The sequence below is a fragment of the Loxodonta africana genome, chromosome 12 (genome assembly GCF_030014295.1).
Source record: "Loxodonta africana isolate mLoxAfr1 chromosome 12, mLoxAfr1.hap2, whole genome shotgun sequence".
NCBI lineage: Eukaryota > Metazoa > Chordata > Mammalia > Proboscidea > Elephantidae > Loxodonta > Loxodonta africana.
In genome coordinates, this window is record NC_087353.1 from 12300884 (window position 1) to 12324130 (window position 23247).

At 40.8% G+C, this 23247-nt stretch overlaps 1 protein-coding gene across 12 annotated transcripts in view; it reads left to right on the forward strand.

Moving 5' to 3' along the window:
* The window catches only part of TRAPPC12 (trafficking protein particle complex subunit 12), a 113900-nt gene that overhangs the window by 53755 nt on the left and 36898 nt on the right, over window positions 1-23247 (forward strand). For all 12 annotated transcript variants that reach the window (XR_010323539.1, XR_010323540.1, XR_010323541.1 and 9 more), the window contains one exon: window positions 13386-13498. Coding sequence is in view for 8 of the 12 variants with exons in the window: in XM_023550401.2 (XP_023406169.1) it covers window positions 13386-13498 (113 nt within the window). In the remaining 4 variants the exon portion in view is untranslated. The remainder of the gene's footprint in view (window positions 1-13385; window positions 13499-23247) is intronic.

The window sequence follows — 23247 nt, forward strand, 5'->3', positions numbered from 1 at the left end:
CAAGCTTTTGATCAGACTTCAGATACTAGGGCATGGAGAGGTCATTCAAAGCTCTGATTTGGTATTTAGAAACCAACTGGTGGGGGGTTGTGGGCAAACTGTTCTCCATCTTTTCATTAACTTGAAGTTCGGTGCCTCCCCGCAGAACACATTTAAAGACTATGCACCTCTCCGCTACCTCAGATTTGACACATTATGGTAAACTCAGCAACTGAGCTTCTCTGCCTGTACTTGCATACTGCTTCAGGAAATTCAGAGGATCAATATTGCCCTGCTGTTAGAAGATGTCAGAACAACGAGAAAAAAAATAGTTTGCAGAAAACTTGCTCTTAGCCACTGTCTTATCTCTAAAAACTAAACTTCAGTTGCATAGCAATACCATATAGCATATATTTCCAGGGGCATTTTTAATTTAATAAGAAAGATCTAAATTGCTTTCCAAAGTAGCTATGCTAATTTATACTCCCAAAAACAGTGCATGAAGGTTGTTCCTCCATTTCTTTATCAATAAATACCATCAGACGGGCAAGTCTGAAATTCTACCTTTTGTTCTAATTTATATTTTTCTGATTTCTGCTGAATTAAATGTCTGTTCATATGTTTATCGGGTGTTGGAGTGTCCTCTTTTGTGAATTAATTTCATATTCTTTGCCTGTTTTTCTACTGGTTTATCTTTTATTGATTTGTTGAGATTCTTTTTATATTCTGGGTTTTGATCTTTTGTCTGTTATAGATCTTGCAAATATTTTCTCCATTCTAAAAATATTATTTAGAGTCCCTGAATGGTGCAAATAGTTTATACACTTGGTTGCTAACCTTTTGGTTTAAGTCCACTGAGAGGCACCTCGGAAGAATGGCCTAATGATCTACTTTGGAAAAAGTAGCCATTGAAAGCTCTATGGAGTACAATTCTATTCTGATAACATGTAGGGTTACTGTCTTAGTCATCTAGTGCTGCTATAACAAATACCACAAATGGATGGCGTCAACAAAGAGAAATTTATTTTATCACAGTAAAGTAGGCCCAAAATCCAAATTTAGGGTGTCAGCTCCAGGGAAAGCCTTTCTCTCTCTGTCAGCCCTGGAGGAAGGTCCTTGTCGTCAATCTTCCCCTGGTCTAGGAGCTTCTCAGCATGGGAACCTCAGGTCCAAAGGATGCGCTCTGCTCCCTGTGCTGCTTTCTTGATGGTATGAGGTCTCCCACTCTTTGCTCGCTTCCCTTTCCTTTTATCTCTTGTAAGATAAAAGGTAGTGCAGGCCACACCCCAGGAAAATTCCTTTTATATTGGATCAGGGATGTGACCATAGTAAGGGTGTTACAATCCCACCCTAATCCTCTTTAAGATGACCTAATCTTGCCTCATTAACCACAGGCAGAGATTAGGATTTACAACACATAGGAAAATTACAATCACAAAATGGAGGACAACTGGGTATCATGGCCTAACCAAGTTGACACATGTTTTGAGGGGACACAGTTCAATCCATGACAGTTAGCATGAGTCTGTATTGATTGGATGCAACTGGTTTATATCAGAAATAAAAATGGGAAATAATTATATCTTTGTCACTGGGATTATGCCGTGTGGATTGAAAAAGGTGAAGACATCTATCCTACAGGTTTTTGTTGTTGTTTTCCCCTAACTGAGCTACAAAGCACTGTTGCTGTGGACCATGTACTGGGGCATGGAAATGCTTTATGTGGTGTGTTGTTAGAAAGAGGTTCTGTGTGTAGTAACTAACATGCATCTCATCACCTGAAGCCTGAGAGAGCCCTGAGGCAGCCTTGCTGAATTCCTTGTCCTTACATGCTGCAAGTTCTGTACGATGTCATTTCCTCCTTTGGTACACCTTGAATTTCTAATCCACCTGCTACTGTGCCTTTCTTTAATGGGAATGAAATGGGATATAAAATCTGTTCAAGTATGTTCTCCTGTGATCTCCACCCACATTGTCTTTGGCCCTGTGAACATACCTACACCTGTTTCTGCCTGTAATCTTCCTACACAGTTCCGCTCTCTGCACTTCCGCTGCCACCTCAACATCGCCAACCCTCCCTAGAGCCCTAGGCCTGTTGCCATCCAACCTCTGAGAGAAAAATGGCAAGAAAGAAATGGCCATGGTTGTCATGGTTGCCAGCCTTTCCCCAAACTTAAAAGTGGGTTGGTTGGTTTGTTGTTAGTGTTGACAACTTCAGAATTACTTTTCCTGTTAGGGCTTTAAAATACCTTTTTTTCCCAAAATCCTACATGTTCTTTCTCTTTTGAGAGCCATTCTACAAATGCCTGCAATAGCCACTTTTCTTTAATTTGCTTTAAATTCAATTTTTTTTTTTTTTTGTAATTATTACGCTAGTATAGATTGTTTCTCCCCCTGTAGGGCTCATATTGATGAGAAGTGTTCACAGGGGTTATACCCATGGATAATATTACTAGATCATTCATTGAAGTTTTATCTTCCAAAAACATGAAATGGCATTCCTGATAATTGTTAATTTATCCATTCCTGATGCAGTTAATTTCAACCTCTCTTAAACCCACCACCAAGTTTTTAATGAGTTGTTTGGAATTCTCTCTCTTGTTCAAAAAAAAGAATAATGAAGAACGTGAGCATGCAAATTTACCTAGTACCTTGAATTCTCAGAGTACTAGTGTACATTAAATAGTTCAACTTTCTGTGCAGCTAGAGGTTGATAAAGTAGAGGAACAGCAAAAAAGAGGAAGACCCTCGGTGACATGGATTGACAGTGTCACTGCAGCAGGGGGCTCAAGCATAGCAACGACTGTAAAGACGGCACAGGACCAGGCAGTCTTTCACTCTGTTGTGCACAGAGTCGCTATGAGCCAGAACCTACTCAATGGCACCTAACAAAAGGAAAACTACAAGGTTAAAGGAGCTTTCATGGGAAATAAAATACGCTTCGATTATTTTTAATATGTCCTTTAAGAAATGCAGTGTCTCTTCAAATACTAAATTCAGATCTGTGTGTTTAGTTTGAAGTCATTAGAGCTATAATGATTTCACATGAAATCTTACTTCAGCACTTAATCCTAGTGGCTTACCATCAAGTCAAACTGAAATTGATGGAGCAAACACTTAAATTAATTGGATGCTAAATCACTTTACCTTTCCTTCAACTGTCTACTCCTTCTGTGCAAGTAAAGGTAAATTGTCACTGGATCCTTAGTCCCTTTCTTCTCTCCTTCCACAGTCATGAAATTTACATTTCTAGTTCTCAAACTAGGTTTTGAAATTTTTTATCAACACATAACCATGAATGATAGCTCAGAATTAAATGTCAGCGTAGTCTTTTAAATGTCTTGTTTTGTTTTCTGTTATGGATTGAAGTGTCCCCCCAAAATACGTATTGGAATCCTAATCCCTGTGTATGTGGTTGTGATCCCTTTTGGGAATAGTACTTTCTTCATTGTGTTAATAACGCCTTGTGGGTGTTGGGTGTGCCTTAAGCCCCTTACTTTTGAGATACGCAAGAGGCAGCTTAGGCACTGAAGCAAGCAAGCACAAGTGGAGAAAGATTTATGCCACATGGAGCTCGATAAGGAGCTGAGGATCAGAAGCTGAAAAAGACAAGGAACTTCCCCTAGAGCCAACAGAGAGAAAAGGCCTTCCCCTAGAGCTGATGCCCTGAATTGGGACTTCTAGCCTCCTAAACAGTGAGAAAATAAATTTTTGTTCATTAAAGCCACTCACTTGTGGTATTTTCTGTTATAGCAGCACTAAGAAACTAAGATATTTTCCATGACAGAATTAACTTACCTCTCAGAGTTAGCATGTTCTATTTGGGTAGTTCTCCAATTTATATTACTCTATGCTAAAATTCTTTAACATTTATCATTTGAAGTATTCTGACTGTTTTCTTCCGAGAATGCTAGTTAATCGTACTGCTTATCACATTGTTCGCCATTTTTATGAACTTTGGCAGTTCCATTCTTTTCTTAGAAAAAATTATTAAAGGTATGGGAATTTCAGATTTGGGCTTCTATCTATACCACTAGAACACCGCAGTGAAGGCCTCTTTGTAATCTGTCTTGCAGAAGAAATACAGGTAGTCCCTGATTTACAACAGAGTTCTGTTCTGACATAAGTCAAAGGCCTTTTTTTTTTTTTTAGTGTTTTTTATTATTGTTGCCTTTTGTTATCAGTATCTTTATAAATCCGATCTTTGAACATCTTCGAGTGAACATCTGAGAATGATAACATCAGCAAATTACGCACTGCAACCTTGTACTAGTACGTATTACTAACAATAAGATGATATAAAATGGGCAGTCTTAAGTGTGGTTCGCCGTCGCGTGAATACATCATAAGTCAGGAACTACCTGTATTGCAGTGATACGGACCTTTACTGGTTGATATAAAGTATAAATATAAATGTAAAGTTACTGATTAACTAAAGTCATACCTATATCAGATAGAGTCATTTAAATGTATCTGCACAGAGGAAACCTAATCCAGTCCTAAATTTTTCTTTATGTTTCATGGCTCTAGGATCTTTAGTTGAATTAACCGTTTAAATAATAAATATTTACCCTGATGGACCAAATAGCTGGATTGAGGGCTGTGGGGACCATGGTCTCGGGGAACATCTAGCTCAATTGGTATAACATAGTTTATAAAGTTGATAAAGAAAATGTTCTGCGTTCCACTTTGGTGAGTAGTGTCTGGGGTCTTAAAAGGCTGTGAACGACCATCTAAGATATGCTACTGGTCTCACCCCTTTGGGAGCAAGGAAGAATGAAGAAAACTAAAGATACAAGGCAAAGATTAGTCCAAAGGACTAATGGACCACATCTACTACAGCCTCTATCAGACTGAGTCCAGTACAAGTAGATGGTGCCCAGCTACCACCACTGACTGCTCTGACAGGGATCACAATAGAGCATCCCGGACAGAGCTGGAGAAAAATGTAGAACAAAGTTCTAACTCACAAAAAAAGACCAGACTTACTGGCCTGACAGAGACTGGAGAAACCCTGAGAGTATGGCCCCCGGACACCCTTTTAGGTCAGTAATGAAGCCACTCCCCAGGTTTACCCTTCAGCCAAAGATTAGACAGGCCCATAAAACAAAACGAGACTAAAGGGGCACAACAGCCCAGGGGCAAGGACTAGAAGGCAGGAGGGGACAGGAAAACTGGTAATAGGGAACCCAAGGTTGAGAAGGGAGAGTGTTGACATGTGTGGTTGGCAACCAATGTCAAAACAATATGTGTACTATTTAATGAGAAACCAGTTCTGTAAAGTACAATAAAAAATAAAATAAATAAATAATAAATATTTAATCTAAGATACTTTTACCCTGGGATTAGCTATGTATGTTTTTTGAGATTTACAAAATTCAGAGTGGAAGTCATAGATAATGCTGAGGGTTGTTTTATGATGAGTATGAGTGAAACTGCTTCCCTTGTCAGCCCACATATACTGACCAAGTGTCTTCAGTGTTGAGTAGAGAAAGGATAGAAACCAAATACGTGTTTTACCTAAGTACGGGCTGCTTATTAAAGTCAGAAGATAGGGAAAGACAAACTGCCACAGGAAAAGACAGAGGGACGATATCAAGAAAAATAAATACAACTCACTCACCACAGTAAGGTGTCCTTTATAACATGAAAATGAGATAGAAACACGAGGACAGCTTCTTTTGAATTTGTGCCTCATTGAAGAAAGAGTACAAGCAGAGGATAAGGGTGGAGGTGTTTTGAGCATGTTCCCTGTGCTAGATGGCACACTAGGGATTTATGCAAAGTTGCTTAAGCATCACGCTCAGGCCTCACAACAACCTGGCCAAGTGTAAGTATTCCAATCCTATTTTGCAGATAAAGAAACAAAGATTCAGAAGTGACATCACCTGCCCAGCACAGAGAGCTAGTGAGTGGCAGAAAGTCCAGACTGTTTCCACTACACCATGCTACAAAAGGAAACCTGGTGGCACAATGGTTAAGAGCTACATCTGCTAACCAAAAAGTCAGCAGTTCAAATCCACCAGGCCATCCTTGGAAACTCTGGGGCAGTTCTACTTTGTCCTGTAGGGTCACTATGAGTTGGAATCAACTCGATGGCAATGGGTTTTTTGAGTATACTACAAAAAGTACTGAGACTACTGAAAAAAAGTGGTATATCCCACTCAAGTTAAACTAAAAATGTCCACTTGTGTTTTTCACTGCTCAGCAGCAAGGCCTAGCTAATTTCCAATGCATTTCTCTTTGACTTTTCTGCAGTGGCAGTATAGATTTGCAACACTACAGGGTACTATACAAAATAAATTTTGTAGGAGTATTTTCATTTAATTTTTTCTAAATAATTAATGAGAATGCTTCTACAGTATTTATACCAACCTAGATTTTGGCAGGGCATGACCATACATGGAATCTTCCGGAAAAACAGATCCACTAGGAATTATTTTTCCTTACAGATTTTGACTAGCCCCGGTTTTTTTTCAAGGCTCTCTCTCCCTGCTGGAGAGAGAGGCCTCAGGGCAAGTGTGAAAGCCTTGCATATTTTATCTTGTTTGACTACTGCCCTTAGCATTAAATATTTCACTAAGATATCCAGTGTAACTCTTCAGAGCCTGAGAGAAGCTGGATTTGGCCAGACTAAGAGAATCAGTCTAAAGATACTTTAATGTGTATTTCTTTAAAACAAACAAAACAGCATACAGCATTGTCCGAGTCACCTAGTGCTGCTCTAACAGACGTACCACAGGTGGATGGCTTTAACAAAGAGAAGTTTATTCTCTCACAGTCTAGTAAGCTAGAAGTCCAACTTCAGGGTGTCAGCTCCAGGGGAAGGCTTTCAGTCTCTTCTGGTTCTGGGAGAAGGTCCTTGTCAACAATGTTTCCCGGTCAAGGAGCTTCGCAGCACAGGGACCCCAGGTCCAAAGGACACGCTATTCTCCTGGCTCTTGTTTCTTGGTGGTATGACGTCCCCATGTCTCTCTGCTCGCTTCTCTCTTTTATATCTCACAAGTGATTGATTTAAGACATAACTTAATCTTACAGATTGAGTCCTGTCTCATTAACATAAGTGCCTCTAATCTTGCCTCATTAACATCATACATATAGTGGCAGGATTTACAACACATAGAAAAATCACATCAGATGACAAAATGGTGGATAATCACACAATCTTGGGAATCATGCCTAGCCAAGTTGACACATATTTTTGGGGGACACAGTTCAGTCCATGACAAACATCATAGCAGTTTCTGTAGGTATTTTATTGAAGAGATTGACTAGTTTATTTGAGGATAATTACCATCTTCTACCTAGCCTAGCATTTGGCACTTAGAAGGTCCTGAATAAATGTCTTTTAAATCAAGTTAATACATTCAACCTGGAATAATAGTGTTTCCCGAGCTATTTCTTTTTCTTGTTTTAATTCTATGATTGCATATTTTTCTAATTCTTTCTGATTTAATTTGTTTTATTTTTCATTTTGCGCTTCCATAGGGGGCCGTGTGTGTGCATGTGTTTCTCTCCTTTGATTTTCTTCTCTTAAAGGTATTTAACCCACATAAGACCTTTTCATTGGCACAAGTCAATAAACGAAGGGAGAAGAGGAGGAAACCTTTTTTCTCAGCTTCAGTCTTAGCTTTCTTCCAGTTATTTCTCAGAAGGTCACAAATAGGATGTGTTTTGGAAAGAGAATGACACAGGCCCTTTTTCACTCAGCCGTCTGTCCTTTTGTGCCTGCCTGGGTTGAGTCCACATTTCCAGATTCAAGTCACAGGGAAGCCTGTGAAGTGTCTCTTGCTACTGGCATTTCTTGGAAAGCCACTGCAGTGACGCTCTCAGCTTGCACTTCACTGCTGACCTGCTGCAGAGGGAAGGGGGTGTTGGTTATGTGTTGGCAGATTGGATGAATTGGAACTAGGGAATGTTTGTTTATTTAATAAGAGACCATAGACACACAGAGAAGAGGACGTGAGGGGAAAGTGCAGGAATAATGAGGAAACAGCCGTCTTATTCATGCATCAGGACTCCAAGCAGATTATTTTAAGCTTCCATGTCCTATCTGGACTGGAGGGCTGTGACTGCCTAAGAGGAGGAACAAATCACTGCTAATGGAAATGAAGATGCTGAGAGGTTCCCCGGAGTTACTGTGACCCTTTAGCCTTTACATGGAGGGAAAGAGGACTCTTTAATATTTTGACAATGACATGTTACATTGTTTTTCCTTAACATGTCAAAATTTAATTATGAAAAAATTTGCTACATTGATTTTAGTTTTGTTTGTGGTTTTATTCAATATGTCCCCCAAATTCAAGGAAGAGCTGGGTAAATGTTCACCAATGCATTTCCCTCTCCCGAAAAGCAGTAGCACAGAGAGCTACTCTAAAAGCCTAAGAGACTTGAAGAGAGCAAAGAGATCTCGTTTGCGGGAAGTAGAAATGGTTAACCACTGATGATCTCCACTTGCTCTTGGCCTTCAGAGCAAAGCCGTTACACGCATGTGGAAGGTTCCGATGTTAGGGTCCCCAGAGCTCACCACCGTTGTCAGTAAAAGTTGGAGAAACATACTGGCAGAATGTTTTTACTTTCCTTTCCCGTAGCCCTTGTTTTGTCTTTAAATGCCTGTATTGTTTTTAAAAACCTAGGAGATAACAGGGAAACAGAGTATATAGCTGAGCAGGGACATTTTTCTTACATGATATATAATGAATGTATAATACTGGTTACATGTTTTTTAAAAAGCTCCTGAGTAACACAATGGTTTGTGCTCAACTACTAACCAAAAGGTGGGCGGTTCAGACCCACCCAGCGGTGCCACGGAAGAAAGGCCTGGCAGCCTGCTTCCATTAAGATTAACCCTGTAGCCCAGAAACCCTGTGGAGGTCAGTTCTACACTGTGATCCCTGAGGACATGAGTCAGAGTTGATTCGACAACAGGTTACATACGTTAACTTGATCCTAATGAATTCGGGGGTACAATTGGAGACTTTTTTATATAAATAAAAATGATATTGCTTGACAGCCTTTGGGTTAATCAGTTTTCCTTGCACGTGAATGATGTAATGGTTTCACGCAGTGCTTCTCAGACTTTGGTGTGCGTACAGGTCCCCTGGGATCTGGCCAAAATGCAGTTTCTGATCGTCAGTGAGGCCTGAGAGTCCGCATATCTAACAAGATCTTAGATGATGAAGATGCAACAGGTCGAAGGGCTAGACTTTGACGAGCAAGGTTTTAGATTCACTAGGGTTTCGAACTGTCTTTGAGGTCACCTGTGTGTACAACTGTTTTAAAAAATCGATTGACATCTTCTACCAGCTTATATATTTTTATCCAACTAATTCAAACCAAACGAAAACAGCTGCCATTGACTCAGCCCTGACTCGGAGCAGCTCCACGTGGTTCAGAGCAGAACTGCGCTCCCTGGAATTTCCGTGGCTCTGACCTTTCAGAAGCAGATTGCCAGGCCTTTCTTCCGAAGCAGCTCTGGGTAGATTTGAATCGCCAGCCTATCAGTTAGTAGCCAAGCACTTAATTGTTTACGCCACCCAGGAACACGAACTAATTAACTTTCTTTTAATCTGCTTTTTGTCTCTTTATGCTAAAAGTAAGTATTTCATTCAAAGCTTGTGAATTTTGAACTACGTATGCCATATAGAAAATTGCATTTTCATAACACGTTACATCAAACTACAGGACAACTTTCCATGGTTTAAACAAACCACATGTACTAACAGGTCGTATTACAAAAGTTCGTGTATAAATTCGGCTGTACTCTGGGGACCATAGTTTCAGGGACATCTAGGTCAATTGCCATCACAGAGTTTATTAAGAAATGTTCTGCATCCCACTTTGGTGAGTGGCGTCTGGAGTCTTCAAAATTTGCAAGTAGCCATCTAAGATGCATCAATTGGTCCCAACCCATCTGGAGCAAAGGAGAAAGAACAACACCAAAGACAAAAGGAAAATATTAGCCCAAGAGACCAAAGGGCGACATGAACCAGAGACTCCATCAGCCTGAGACCAGAAGAATGAGATGGTGCCTGACTACCACCAATGGCTGCCCTGACGGGGAACACAACAGAGAGTCCCTGACGGAGCAGGAGAAAAGTGTGAAGCAGAACTCAAATTCATGTAAAAAGACCAGACTTAATGGTCTGACTAAGACTGGAGGAACCCCTGAAGCCATGGCCCCCAGATGCTCTGTTAACCCAGAACTAAACCCATTCCCGAAGCTCTGTTAACCCAGAACTAAACCCATTCTTCAGACAAAGATTAGATGGTACGTTTTTTGGGGTTATAAAACATAAAATAATACTTGTGAAGAGTGTACTTCTTAGTTTAAGCAGATACATGAGACCAAATGGGTGGCTCCTGTTGGGAGGCAAGATGAGAAGGCAGGAAGGGCCAGGAGCTGGTTGGAAGGACATGGGAAACCCGGGGTGGAAAGAGGGAGTGTGCTGTCACATTATACAGATTGCCGTTGCTGTCACATAACAATATGTGTATAAATTTTTATATGAGAAGTTAACTTGAGCTGTAAACTTTTCACCTAAAGCAGCACAGTAAAATAATAATAATAATACATGTAAAACAAACAAATTATTTGGTACTTGGAAAGTATTTTTCATAGAATTAAGGTTACACCTACTTAGATCCTTGTGCTTGAACATAGAGTAGCTAAAGCTACCAGAAGAAACGATGAAATAAAAGGCTGAACAGAAGGTTTCAAAGAGCAGCTCAAGAAGACAAAGTATCATAATGAAATGGGCAAAGACCTGTTAGAAAACCAAAATGGAAGAACATGCTCGGCATTTATCAAGCTGAAAACTGAAGAAAAAATTCAAGCCTCGAGTTGCAATTTTGACAGATTCTATGGCCAAATATTGAATGACACAGGAAGCATCAAAAGAAGATGGAAGAATACTCAGAGCCTCAGTTATCAAAAATAGTTGGTTGATGTTCAGCCATTTCAGGAGGTAGCATATGACCAAGAACCAATGGTATTGAAGGAAGAAGTCCAAGCTGCACTCAAGGCACTGGTGAAAAACAAGGCTCCAGGAATTGACAGAACACCAGATGAGATGTTTCAACAAACGAATGCAACGCTGGAAGCACTCACTCGTCTATGCCAAGAAATTTGGAAGACATCTGCCTGCCCAACCAACAGGAAGCGATCCATATTTGAGCCCATTCCAAAGAAAGGTGATCCAACAGAATGTGGAATTTATCTAAGGATATCATTAGTATCATATGCAAGTATTATGCTGAAGATAATTCAAAAACAGTTGCAGCAGTACATCGACCAGAAACTGTCAGAAATTCAAGCCAAATTCAGAAGAGGGTGTGAATGAGGGATATCATTGCTGACATCAGATGGAAAATGGCTGAAAGCAGAGAATACTAGAAAGATTTTTACCTGTGGTTTATTGACTATGCAAAGACATTCGACTGTGTGGATCATAACAAATTATAGATAACATTGCAAAGAATGGGAATTCCAGAACAATTATGCTATGTGAAACGTGTGCATGGACCAAGAGGCAGTTGCTTGAACAGAACATGGGAATACTTCATGGTTTTCTTTCTGGTGTGCTAAAACGAGTCATACCATAATTTAAAGTTAGTCGTCTGTCCTCTTCAGAAATAGGAAATTATTTAGTGCCCTCAAAAATTTTTCAAACATTTTAAATTTAATAATTGTTATCTCCCTCTTCTCCAGGTTTATAAGCATCACAGAACTGTTTTCCACAGCATACATTATTTTTTACTGGTTTTTTTTTTTTTTGGACCTTTCTTCTTTCCATGTTTATTAAAGAGCGTGGAGCGTCATAAAATTTCAAGATAAAAAGAAGCGTAGATGTTATCAAAAAACAAAATCAAACCCACTGCCATTGAGTCAATTCCAACTCATGGTGACCCCATAGGACAAAGTAGAACTGCCCCATAGGGTTTCCAAGGCTGTAAATCTTTACAGAAGCAGACTGCCACGTCTTTCACCAACATATCAGTTAGCAATCCAGCACCACCAGGGCTGCTCACAGACATGATGGACCCTCAGTAATAATGGGCAGTTGGACAGATTGAAGCACAGAGAGATTAAGTGACTTGCAAGTGTCACACAGCTTTTTTTCTAACGATCTTCTAAACTGTATTCCAGATTTGAATATTGGCAGCTCAGGCCTATTTTGAAAAATCCTTTACTGAATCTATGTGATGCCCTAAGCAGGCATTTTCATATTCATTATCTTATAACTACTACAGGCTTTTTTTTTTTTTTTAAGTTTTCTACATTCTTAATATATATTCTGCAGATCAAATTCCAGAAGAGAAAGTTATCTTAACAAAGGATCCCCTTACCTAAGAGATGATACAGCCATATTTGGACACTGTAGCAAAGTTCATTTCTTGTATAATTTTCCAACAGCCCGTAGTTGCAACACTTTTTCCAAAAACTGCCCTTGTTCTCACTCTACACGCTCAGGCTGAGCCAGCAGAGCTCTGTGAATTGTTCCCTCTAGGGCAGCCCTAGATGATGGAGCAGTCAGGCCCAACTGTCATGGGGCGTCTCTGAGGCAGAACTTACACTCCAGAGGAACCCTGGAGAATCAGGCTGAAGCAGCCACCCATAGGACTTTGGCCTAAGGTGCACCTTTGTTTGGCTTCCTCCCTTTGTCCTGCTTTCCCTCCTCTCTTACTGGTTTCCCCTGAGCACATGTCTTTATCAATCACTTGCATGCAAATCCTTCTTAGGGTCTCCTTTAGGGAACCCAGCCTAAGCAACCGTCTACTTGAGCTTGCAATACTAAAGAAATACCAATGAGTACATGAGTGTGCTGTTCTGTTTGTTTTGTTTTGTTTCTTTTTCTGGAAGAGGGGGCTATTTCTACTATTCATTTTGTGATAATTTCTATATGATTGAATTATATCTACAAACCAAACAAAACTCATTGCTATTGAGTCAATTCCAACTTACAGCAACCCTATAGGACAGAGTAGAACTACCCCAGAGGGTTTTCAAGAAGCAGCTGATGGATTCGAACTGCTGGCCTATTGCTTAGTAGCCAAGCTCTTAATGCCAACCAGGGCTTCATATCTACAAAAGTAGAAATGATATCCCTCTGTCTCCTTTGATAGTTGTCTAAACATATTTACATCCGCTTTATGGAGAAAACCAACGTATATTTTAAATTTGGATTATGGAGAAAACCAACGTATATTTTATACCTAGCACCATTGAATGCTTTACCGAAGAATTAAAGGGTACTTACAAAAAACAATTTTTTTTTTTTTTTCCACAAAATAGTCTATCATCACTTCCTCTGGGCCCTCTGCAGACCACTCCTTAACGTGCAGTAACTAAGAAAACATGCTTAATTATTGCAAATAAGTGAATTCAACTTTGATTTCGATTCCAGGCTCCATGGTTCCCTTTTCAATGCGGATCTTACATGCGGAACTTCAGCAGTATCTGGGGAACCCCCAGGAGTCACTTGACAGACTGCATAGAATGAAAACCATCTGCAGCAAGGTACAGATTGCTCCACAGTGGCCTATTTTTGTCAGTTTCCCCTCTTGATTTGAGAATACGCTTTTCCTTTGCCTTCCTAACAGCAATAAGGAAACCCTGGTGGCGTGGTAGTTAAGAGCTGCAGTTGCTAACCAAAAGGTAGACAGTTCAACTCCACCCCGCACTCCTTGGAAACCGTATAGGGCAGTTCTACTCTGCCCTATAGGGTCGCTATGATTTGGAATCAACTTGACGGCAATGGGGTTTTTTTTAACAGCAGTAAACATCCTACTTTGTTTTCTGTCTGTCCGTGCATCCCACCCTAACGACCATCACCACGTTTTCCTTCAAAAAGGGAAGGTGACCTAACTCCATGCAACCATTGTATTCATTGTTCTTGCTGAAATAATTTTTAGGGGCCCTGGATGGTTTTTGAACCCTAAAATCCTTCTTACTTGGTATTTACTACATAGCAAGTGGGAAAGTTTTCTCTTAATAGAAATCACATCTTGAATGTGCATCTAGGCTGCCAGTTGAAGTACTTACATGTGCCATACCATTCTTTCGTTCCACAAACAGTTATCAAGCACATACTTTGTGTCAGACAGACACTGGAGCACTGTTTAAAGAGATGATGATTAAGAATCCTCTAGAAGCAAAGCATATTATACTGTGTAATGATAACCATCATTCGTAATACTGACTCATCAATTATTAATACAGGATTCAAAAGTGCTTTCTGAATTTTTCTTGGTGGTGAGTGAAGTAACTATTATGTGGAAGGCACCAAACTGTTACAGCAACAGAAGATCAAATTATATACACTAAGTGGCATTAGGAAGAAATGGGGGATTTAGAGTCTTTGCCATTTTCAGGCTGTGGACAACCCTACACTCTTAGATTCTTCATCTTCAGGATAGGAGTAATATTACCTCTCCTGTCTACCTCACAAAGCCACCCATAATCTATCGTCGTCAAGTCGATTCCGACTCATAGCGACCCTATAGGACAGAGTAGAACTGCCGCATAGAGTTTCCAAGGAGCACCTGGTGGATTTGAACTGCCGACCTTTTGGTTGGTAGCCATAGCACTTAACCACTACGCCACCCGGGTTTCCCACAAAGCTACAAAAAAAATAAATAAATAAAAATAGTATAGTTAAATTAAATAATTTATGTGGAAGTGCTTTGAAAACTCTAATAACAACCAGTTATTAGAATCAGCAGCGCAGTGTAATTTTTTGAAAAAAAAATAAAATTATATTTGTCAAATTCCTTCTTTCAAATATCAGCTGCTCTTAATAGAAGTATTATCTACTTCTAAGAGAGTGGTGTTATCAGTATTACTAGTGAGGAAGTCAGTGTCCTTCCTTTCCTGCATATAAGCTTGCCTTCCTAGGTACCTTGTTATCCCTAGACTTTATTAGCTTCCATTTTTCAGTACGGAAACTTAAAAGGAAAAAAATGTTTGCTTTCTTACATGGTGATCAGCTGATGGGAAAATAGTTTTACCACATTTTTTTAGATTGTACCACCTTTTTTTCTTGAATCTTAGTAAACACAGTAAAGTATATTTATTTTCAGAAATAGGAATTATGTAACTTGATATTGAGAAATTCTAAATCAGTAGCCTTCTTATCACATTACCTCTGAATCACATTGGGGGAAATTTTTATAGTGTTTGGGATAAAAATTTCTGAGTCTTAGGGTGGTTTGAGGGTGGAAGGATCAGGGCAATTGAAATAGCTTTGTGAATATGTTCTCCTGGACCTAAAGTATTTCATAGTTTTAGTATTAAGCTCCTTGTATGCGTAATAACCTGTTGCCGTCAAGTCTATCCTGACTCATAGTGACCCTATAGGACACTGCCCCATTCAGGTTTCCAAGGAGCGGCTGGTGGATTCAAACTGCCAGCCTTTTGGTTGGCAGCCGAGCTGTTAATCGCTGAGCCACCAGGACTCCTGTACGCATAATAGAATGTAATAATTAAAGGAACTACTTCCCACTAATTGTGGAGCAGGAAGGGGGAAAAGATGGGTTAAGCAGTGGAATCTTCCCACGGTACTGTTCTAGGCTACTTTTCTTTATCTTACCTAAAACAAACACTATGAATCTACCATTGTTCCTAAGCATTTTACAAATATTAACTCATTTAATCCTTTTAGCTTTCCTATGAAGTAAGTGTTATTATTACCCAGTTTACAAATGAGGAAACTGAGCCACAGGTTAACTAACTTGCCTAAGATCCCACAGGCAGAGTTTGAACCCAAGCAATCTGACTCTAGCTAGGGTCCATGCTCTTAATCATTGTCGCATCTGAAGTGAGAAAGACCTAAAGAGTCTTTCTTCTCTTCCACCCATGCCAAAATTTCTGTCCATGTAAATGAGGGAACTGTTATTATGTTCAGTGGTAAATTAAATCTGCTCAGACAACCCCTGTGATGAACGTTTGAAATACCCTCTCCCAATGATTGATGTCTGTAGATGGGGTCAGTCTTCTGCTTCTTTGGACTAGAGTCCTTCCTCAGACTCTTAAGGGTGGTTTCATCCTGCAGTGACCAAGTAATGACTGTTGACAGCTAAGAGTGGGGAGGATAGACACAAAAGCAGAAGGTTTGGTCACAGCATAGGAGCATTCATCTTATGCTGACACGGCTTTGAAAAAGCAAGACAGAGGGAGATAAGAATTTAAGTAGTGTAGGGACCCTGCTATCTCTTGTGAGATAAAAGGTGATGCAGGCCACACCCCAAAGGAACTACCTTTACACTGGATCAGGGATGTGACCTGGATAAGGGTGGTATTACAATCCCACCTTAATCCTCTTTAACATAAAATTATAATCACAAAATGGAGGACAACCACAAAATATTGGGAATCCTGGCCTAACCAAGTTGACATATATTTTGGGGGGAACACAATTCAATCCATGACAGTGAGTTTACAATCTAATGGACAAGGCTTGTTTCAACCAGTCCTTTTTTGGTTCGTAGCCATTCATCATGGTCATCTGGAGTTAAAAAACAGAAATTTCTATTCATACTAGAATTTATTTACTCAAGAAGTGAAAAATTTAGAAACAATAAAAGCTAATGCACCACTATTGTGATACTATTGATTTGGTCAATTAAAGTTAAGAGAATTGAATATGTTACTTCCATTTAGGTCTGCCCTTTGGCATGACCACTGATTCTCTCCAGTTTCCAATTGTAAATGATAGGCTAGACTGAAAAATCCCTAAGGTTCCATCTAGAATTAGGATTCTGGTTTTTTAGGTCTCTCATAACTCAAGGGATACCCTTGGAAAGATTTAGACCTACAAATATCTTAACAAGAGTTTGCCCTATGTGGACTATACTCTTTCCTGTTTTGTTTAGAGCACTCAACATGCTTGACCCCCACCCAAGTGCAAAAGCTGCTCTCTTCTTGGCTCAGCTTACGGTGTTAAACATGGGTGCTGATGGTAATGGTAGTGATGGCAGCCATCAACATGTATTAAATGCTCACAGTGTAACAGGCACCGTACTTAATATTTTACATGAATTATCTCAAATAATGCTCAAAATAGCAGTACAAGGTGATATTATCATCCCTGACTTACAAGTGAGGAAACTGAGCTTTGGAGAGGTTAATTACTACACAGAGTACTACAGTTAGTTAGTTGTGCGGCTTGCCTTAGATGTCAGGTCAGATGGCTCCAGAAACATCATTCTTAACAACTCTTCTTGTACTTTATCTGTAAAATTCCTTTTTCCTCAAATATGATGTATTCCCTGATGTCTGTGTAAAGTAGTGTTTCTAAACTTTGGTCTTAATGTGTCACCTTGACAGGGCCAAACATTTTAGTGGCTACCTACTATGCTCGCTTCTGCCAAAAATTGGTATCCGAAGGTACAGAGAAATAAGGAGTTTTCAAACGGGTGAGGCTAGTCAAACAGGGAAAAGCAATTAGCTGAGAATGTTAACCATCTCCTTCGATGGCCTTTTCCGCTAATTCCTCTTGCCTCAGTTCACCTTCCTCGTGTGTGCACCTTTCCTGCTTTGCCTCACACCTAAACTCAGAGACAGTACATCAGCCTGCGTCATGTACATACTTACTCAGGCTGGCTCAGGAAGCCATCACGGCAGCGGTCTTGCCTAATAGTTTTAAGTTGCTGTCATTGAGCCAGACCACACACGGATCACAGCCTCTAGCGCCCTTGATAACCACTCCTCACAGGGAGAGAGCTGAATAGGCAATAGTCCAGTATTGGTGTTGTACCAGGTGGCAGTCAGCTGGCCAGTAGCCTTGATGTTGATCTGAGATACTTAACTCAAGGACATTCTGCAAAACTAGGGTTGTTATTTCCAGAAAGATAAAAGAAGCAGATAAGTTATTCGGTTCCCCCAAAGAACTCTCTCTCACTTTTTTCATTGCTCGCATGGCATCTGTTGTGGACCTTCCAAGTAGTTGTTCCAGGCTGGCGGTCAGGAATGATTTTAGAATCAGATGCTTTGGGAGGGGGTAAATAAAGCAAGAAGCCCAACTAGGACAGTTAAAGGTTTTCATCCTTTAATGATAAAGTCAACTAAGACAATTCCAGTTGCTTAGAAAATGACTACATTTGCCATTTGTATAGATGTATTTTGAGCCCTGCTGTCTGATCATTGCCACTCCAGCAAAAGTCAAATCTTCTCAGGTTCAGTTCCCAGCATGGATTTCCCAAATGAAAAGAAACAACCTTATGTGACAGCCAAAGTGAAGTATGTGAGGGGGGCACGGGAACAGTTGGGGGTAGATGAGAAGCAAAACACCTGCCACCCGATTACACTTATCCCAGTTGGGCCAGCATTTTCTCTTTGTGGCTTTGAGCTCAGTCTCTCAGTTTCCTGGAGAAGATACTTAGACAGAAATCTCCCATCGCGACTAGAAGGACCCCAGAGGCCATGGTCCCCCAACCTTCTCTTAGCCCAAGACAGGAACCATCCCCAAAGCCAACTCTTCAGACAGGGATTGGACTGGAATATGGGATGGAAAATGATACTGGTGAAGAATGAGCTTCTTGGATCAAGTAGACACATGAGACTATGTTGGCATCTCCTGTCTGGAGGGGAGATGAGAGGGAAGAGGGGTCAGGAGAGGAGAGAGAGTGGAGGGAAGGACTGTGCTGTCTTATTAGGGGGAGAGCAATTAGGAGGGTATAGCAAGGTGTATGTAAATTTTTGTATGAGAGGCTGACCTGATTTGTAAACTTTCACTTAAGGAATAGTAAAAATTAATTTAAAAAATATCTCCCATCGCTTCCACTCTGTGCTGCTCACTGGCCTCAGAGTAGCATGGTGTAAGATTTTGTGGTAGGCTCACGCAGAAGTACTAGCGGTAGAAGTATGCTATAACACGAGATGTTGTGGTATGATGTGGTTTCCAAATGGTGATATCAGCCAAACAGCAGTAACATGGAAAAATGTTTATGGCATAATATTAATTTTCAAAGCCAGCCACAGAATTATAATTTCAGTGTGATTTCAACAAGTAAACAGTGTACATTAAAGGAAAAATACACCAATATGTTCATTCGCGGTATTCACAGAGTAGTCCAGAGTATTGATTTTCTCTGCTGTCTTTGGATCACTGTGGGACAAGTAAAAACCATTTAGAGAATTAGTAAACATTTGGTTCGAATATAATTACATCAATAAAGACTAAATATAGCATTATTTAAAATAAGGTTTTCAGGCCTCCATGGTTTGGAAAAAGTAACAACCTTCACTGCCAGGAGTGGCAGGTGCCCTGGCCCAGTGATTTCTGCTCCTCTTCCCTGCTTGCTCTCCAGGTGGTCACCACCTCTAGAGCCCAAGAGAGTTTTGCAAACCAGTTGAGAAAAGAACTAAGTGAACACATTTCTAAAAGCTATTTGCATATGTACATATAATCCATAAATAAAAAACACCAAACCAAATCCAACTCATAGCTACCCTAGAGGACCGAGTAGAACTGCCCCATGGGGTTTCCGAGTAGCAGCTGGTAAATTCGAACTTTCAGCCTTTTGGTTAGCAGCCTGAGCTCTTAACCACTGACCCACCAGGGCTCCAGTCTGTGGATAGTGATGCCAAATTAGCTTGAGGTTTAGTTCATCACTAATTCGGATGTGCCCAGGGTAGTCTTGAGTTCAGCTCCATCCCACCCTACAATTTATATAGCTTCCACCCACCCCAGTTCAGCTTGGTTGAGGGTACCAGGTTAAAAGAAATGCTTATTTATAGCTGAAGAAGACAGATGGTAAGATACATTTTTGTGCACTCTGGAAAAGCATCCATAGATTTTTATTTCTTTAGTGATGTTTGCTAACAAGGTAGCAATCACAGCATTTTTTTCCAGGAAGGATTAATATTTTTTCTTTCTAAAAGGGATTTCTGACAAATGGACATATCCAATTATGTTGTTTTACTTGTAAACAAAGTTAAAAATGTAAGAAAGAGCAGCCATTACCAGTCATCTTACTGGCCAGCTGCTCAGAGAGACACTGCAGGTGGGCGGCCATCAGTATGCTGAAAACGTCCAGGTTGCTGCCACGGCCTCCTCCGACCCAGTCAGTTCAGTTGCCCTACTTTTCTGCTGCTTCAGCAGGGAACAAATTGATTGCGGCTTAATCAGATAAGATGGGAATGATTGGCAAGTGGAGAGAGTAATTGAAAGATATAGTGAGGTTGCCTTCTGCTTCCTGAATTGAGGTGCATAGCTGCCCTTTGCCATTGAGGTTTACACTCCTGGGACCCTGTGTGTGCTCAGAATACTCCAGCAGAAGCAGCAGACAGGGATGTCCTTTGTCATCATGGTATGCCATGAAGATTTATATCCTGATTCAGATCCCAATGGAAATTCATACCTTTAGAAACCTCCAGATTGCATCATTGCAAAACACAGGGCAGGTATTTAGGGATGCCCAGCAGTTCCACTTGGCAGCGTCAACCTGGTATAAAATCAGATGCACCAAAAGGGAATGACAAGGCCACAGAAGTTAGCAGATGATTCAGCCGTGAGGCGTGCGTGACGGCCCAAAGGAAAATCGGCTCTTCACATGGTAAAAAGATTTTAAATTCTGCAGTCCTTTCCTTGTTTTTCTCAGCAGTGTTTATTCTCTCACCCCATGATCTGAATGTAAAGAAGAAAGATTTTTTTTCAAAGTATGAAGGCCCAAAAGTTTTATCCCTTAGGCAGTGGCTGTGAGATAGGATTTCGGGTCAGACTGGGTAAATGTTTCCGAATCCTGACTCTGGCATTTACTAGCTTGAGTGGCTAACTATTCAGCCTACCGAAGTCTCAACTTCTTCACCTGAAAATGAGTAAGCTTTGGCTTGCTGTGAGAAATAAATCAATGAAACATATATATGACTTAGCACAGTGGCTGATACATAGTAACTGTTTAATAACTAGATGCTGCTCCATGAAACCCATTTTAACTTTGGAAAATATCCTTTCCAAACGGTTGGTTCTCTAGGAGACTATTGTGGGAGATGCATAGGATCCAGGACTTACCAAAGCAATCTCAGAGAGTCTGGGGCAGACCTTGCTGTAGGCTTTAGTTTGGATTAAAGTAGATCTACTTTAGTGAGTCCTCAAGTCCTTAAATTAGTGCCAGCTTTCCTGTGGTCCGTACATTAGGGTGCCTCATGGATGAAACCAGCTCCCTAAATCTTTACCACCTCCGCTCCTGCTACCCACACCAGTCAAACGGAACAGGGTACAAAGGCTGCTTTCTTGAAAGCTTTACTACCAGCTGTTGTCCAAGACCACCAACATTGCTAGAACATTGTTAGAGGTACAGAGTTTTGGGTCCCATCGCAGACATATTGAATCAGAGCCTGTATTTCAAAATATCAGATACTAAAGTGATTCATATGCACCGATCTCAATGAGCTTCTCCCAGAATTTCCAGAGACAGATGTAAATGTGGCATTCCTTCTGGGCTGGTGACAGTTGTCGTGAACCCAGAAATGTTTGTAGCTTGTCTACAAAAGCTGTCAGTTGATCACTGTGGACACCTTGCTCTACCACCTCCCCAGATAACTGCATCTAAATCAGAATACAGGTAGTCCCCGACTTGCGATATATTTGAGTTATGATGAACGGCACTTAACGACCACCCGTTTTGTTTGTTTTCTCATCTCATCATTAGTACTGTGACTACATACAGTGACATCGGTGTCAGTGCACAATCTGCTGAGGTTATCGTTGTCAGGTGTTCGCTCACACATGTCCAATTTTATGATTTACTGTTCAGAACACTGTGTACAGCCTGGTCTACAGTGACGTCGGTGCCGGGAGTTGTAACAGACAGAAAGTTGGACAATGTTCAGTTCTAACGACATACAACAATTGAACTGCACATGCGCCCGATATCCATTAAAACTCCAACTTCATTGTTACAGCACTGACACCGATTTCGTTGTAGACCAGGCCTATAACTAAACAACCCGTTGCCGTCAAGTTGATTCCGACTCATAGTGACCCTATAGGCCAGAGTAGGACTTCCCCATAGAGTTTCCAAGGCTGTAAATCTTTATGGAAGCAGACTACCACCGTGGAGCAGCTGGTGGGTTCAAACCACCAACCTTCTGATTAGCAGCTGAGCGCTTTAACCACCAACTTTCAAAGAGATTTGCTCTGCATTACTCTTTCATCCCTAGAATCCTTTCTGTATATAGTACCCTTAGAATCTTTCTGTAAATCCTGTCGTTCCCTCAGTGGCTTCTCACTACACCTCAAATAAAATCTGCACTCCTTACCATGGCCTATAAGTCCCTGAGAAATTCAGCCACCGCTCAGCTCACTAATCTCCATTGTGCCACCCTCTCTCTTTCTCTTCTCTCACACTGGTCTTCTTTTACTTCCTTGGACCCACCAAGTCCTTTCCTATCTCAGGGCCTGTCTTAGTCATATAGTGCCGCTATAACAGAAATACCACAAGTGGATGGCTTTAACAAACAGAAATTTATTCTTTCACAGCCTCGGAGGATAGAAGTCCAAGTTCAGGGTGCCAGCTCCAGGAGAATCCTTTTTCTCCCTGTCAGCTCTAGAGGAAGGTCCTTGTCATCAATCTTCCCCTAGTCTAGGAGCTTCTCAGCACAGGCAACCTGGATCCAAAAGACGTGCTCCACTCCTGGTTCATCTTGCTTGGTGGTAATGAGGTCCCTCTACTCCGTGTTGGCTGTTCTTATATTTCAAAAGAGAGTAACTCAAGATACAACCTAACTTTGTAGATCGAGTCCTGCCTGATTAACATAACTGCCTGTAATCCTTCCTCATTAACATCATAGAGGTTAGGATGTACAACACATAGGAAAATTACATCAGATGACAAAATGGAGGACAGCCACACAATGCTGGGAATCATGGCCTGGCCAACGTGACAAAGATTTTTTGGGGACGCAATTTGCCATGGATTGAATTATATCCCACAAAAAATGTGTGTATCAGTTTGGCTGGGTCATGATTTCAAGTATTGTTTGATTTTCCTATATTTTGTAAATCCTGCCTCTATGATGTTAATGAAGGAGGATGAGTAGCAGTTGTGTTAGTGAGGCAGGACTCAACCTACAAGACTGTGTTGTGCCTTGAGGCGATCTCTTGAGATATAAAAGAGAGAAGTGAACAGAGAGACAGGGGAACCTCATACCACCAAGAAAGCAGTGCCAGGAGCAGAGTGCGTCCTTTGGACCTGGGGTCCCTGCATGGAGAAGCTCCTAGTCTGGGGAAAGATTGATGAGAAGGCTGACAGAGAAAGCCTTCCCCT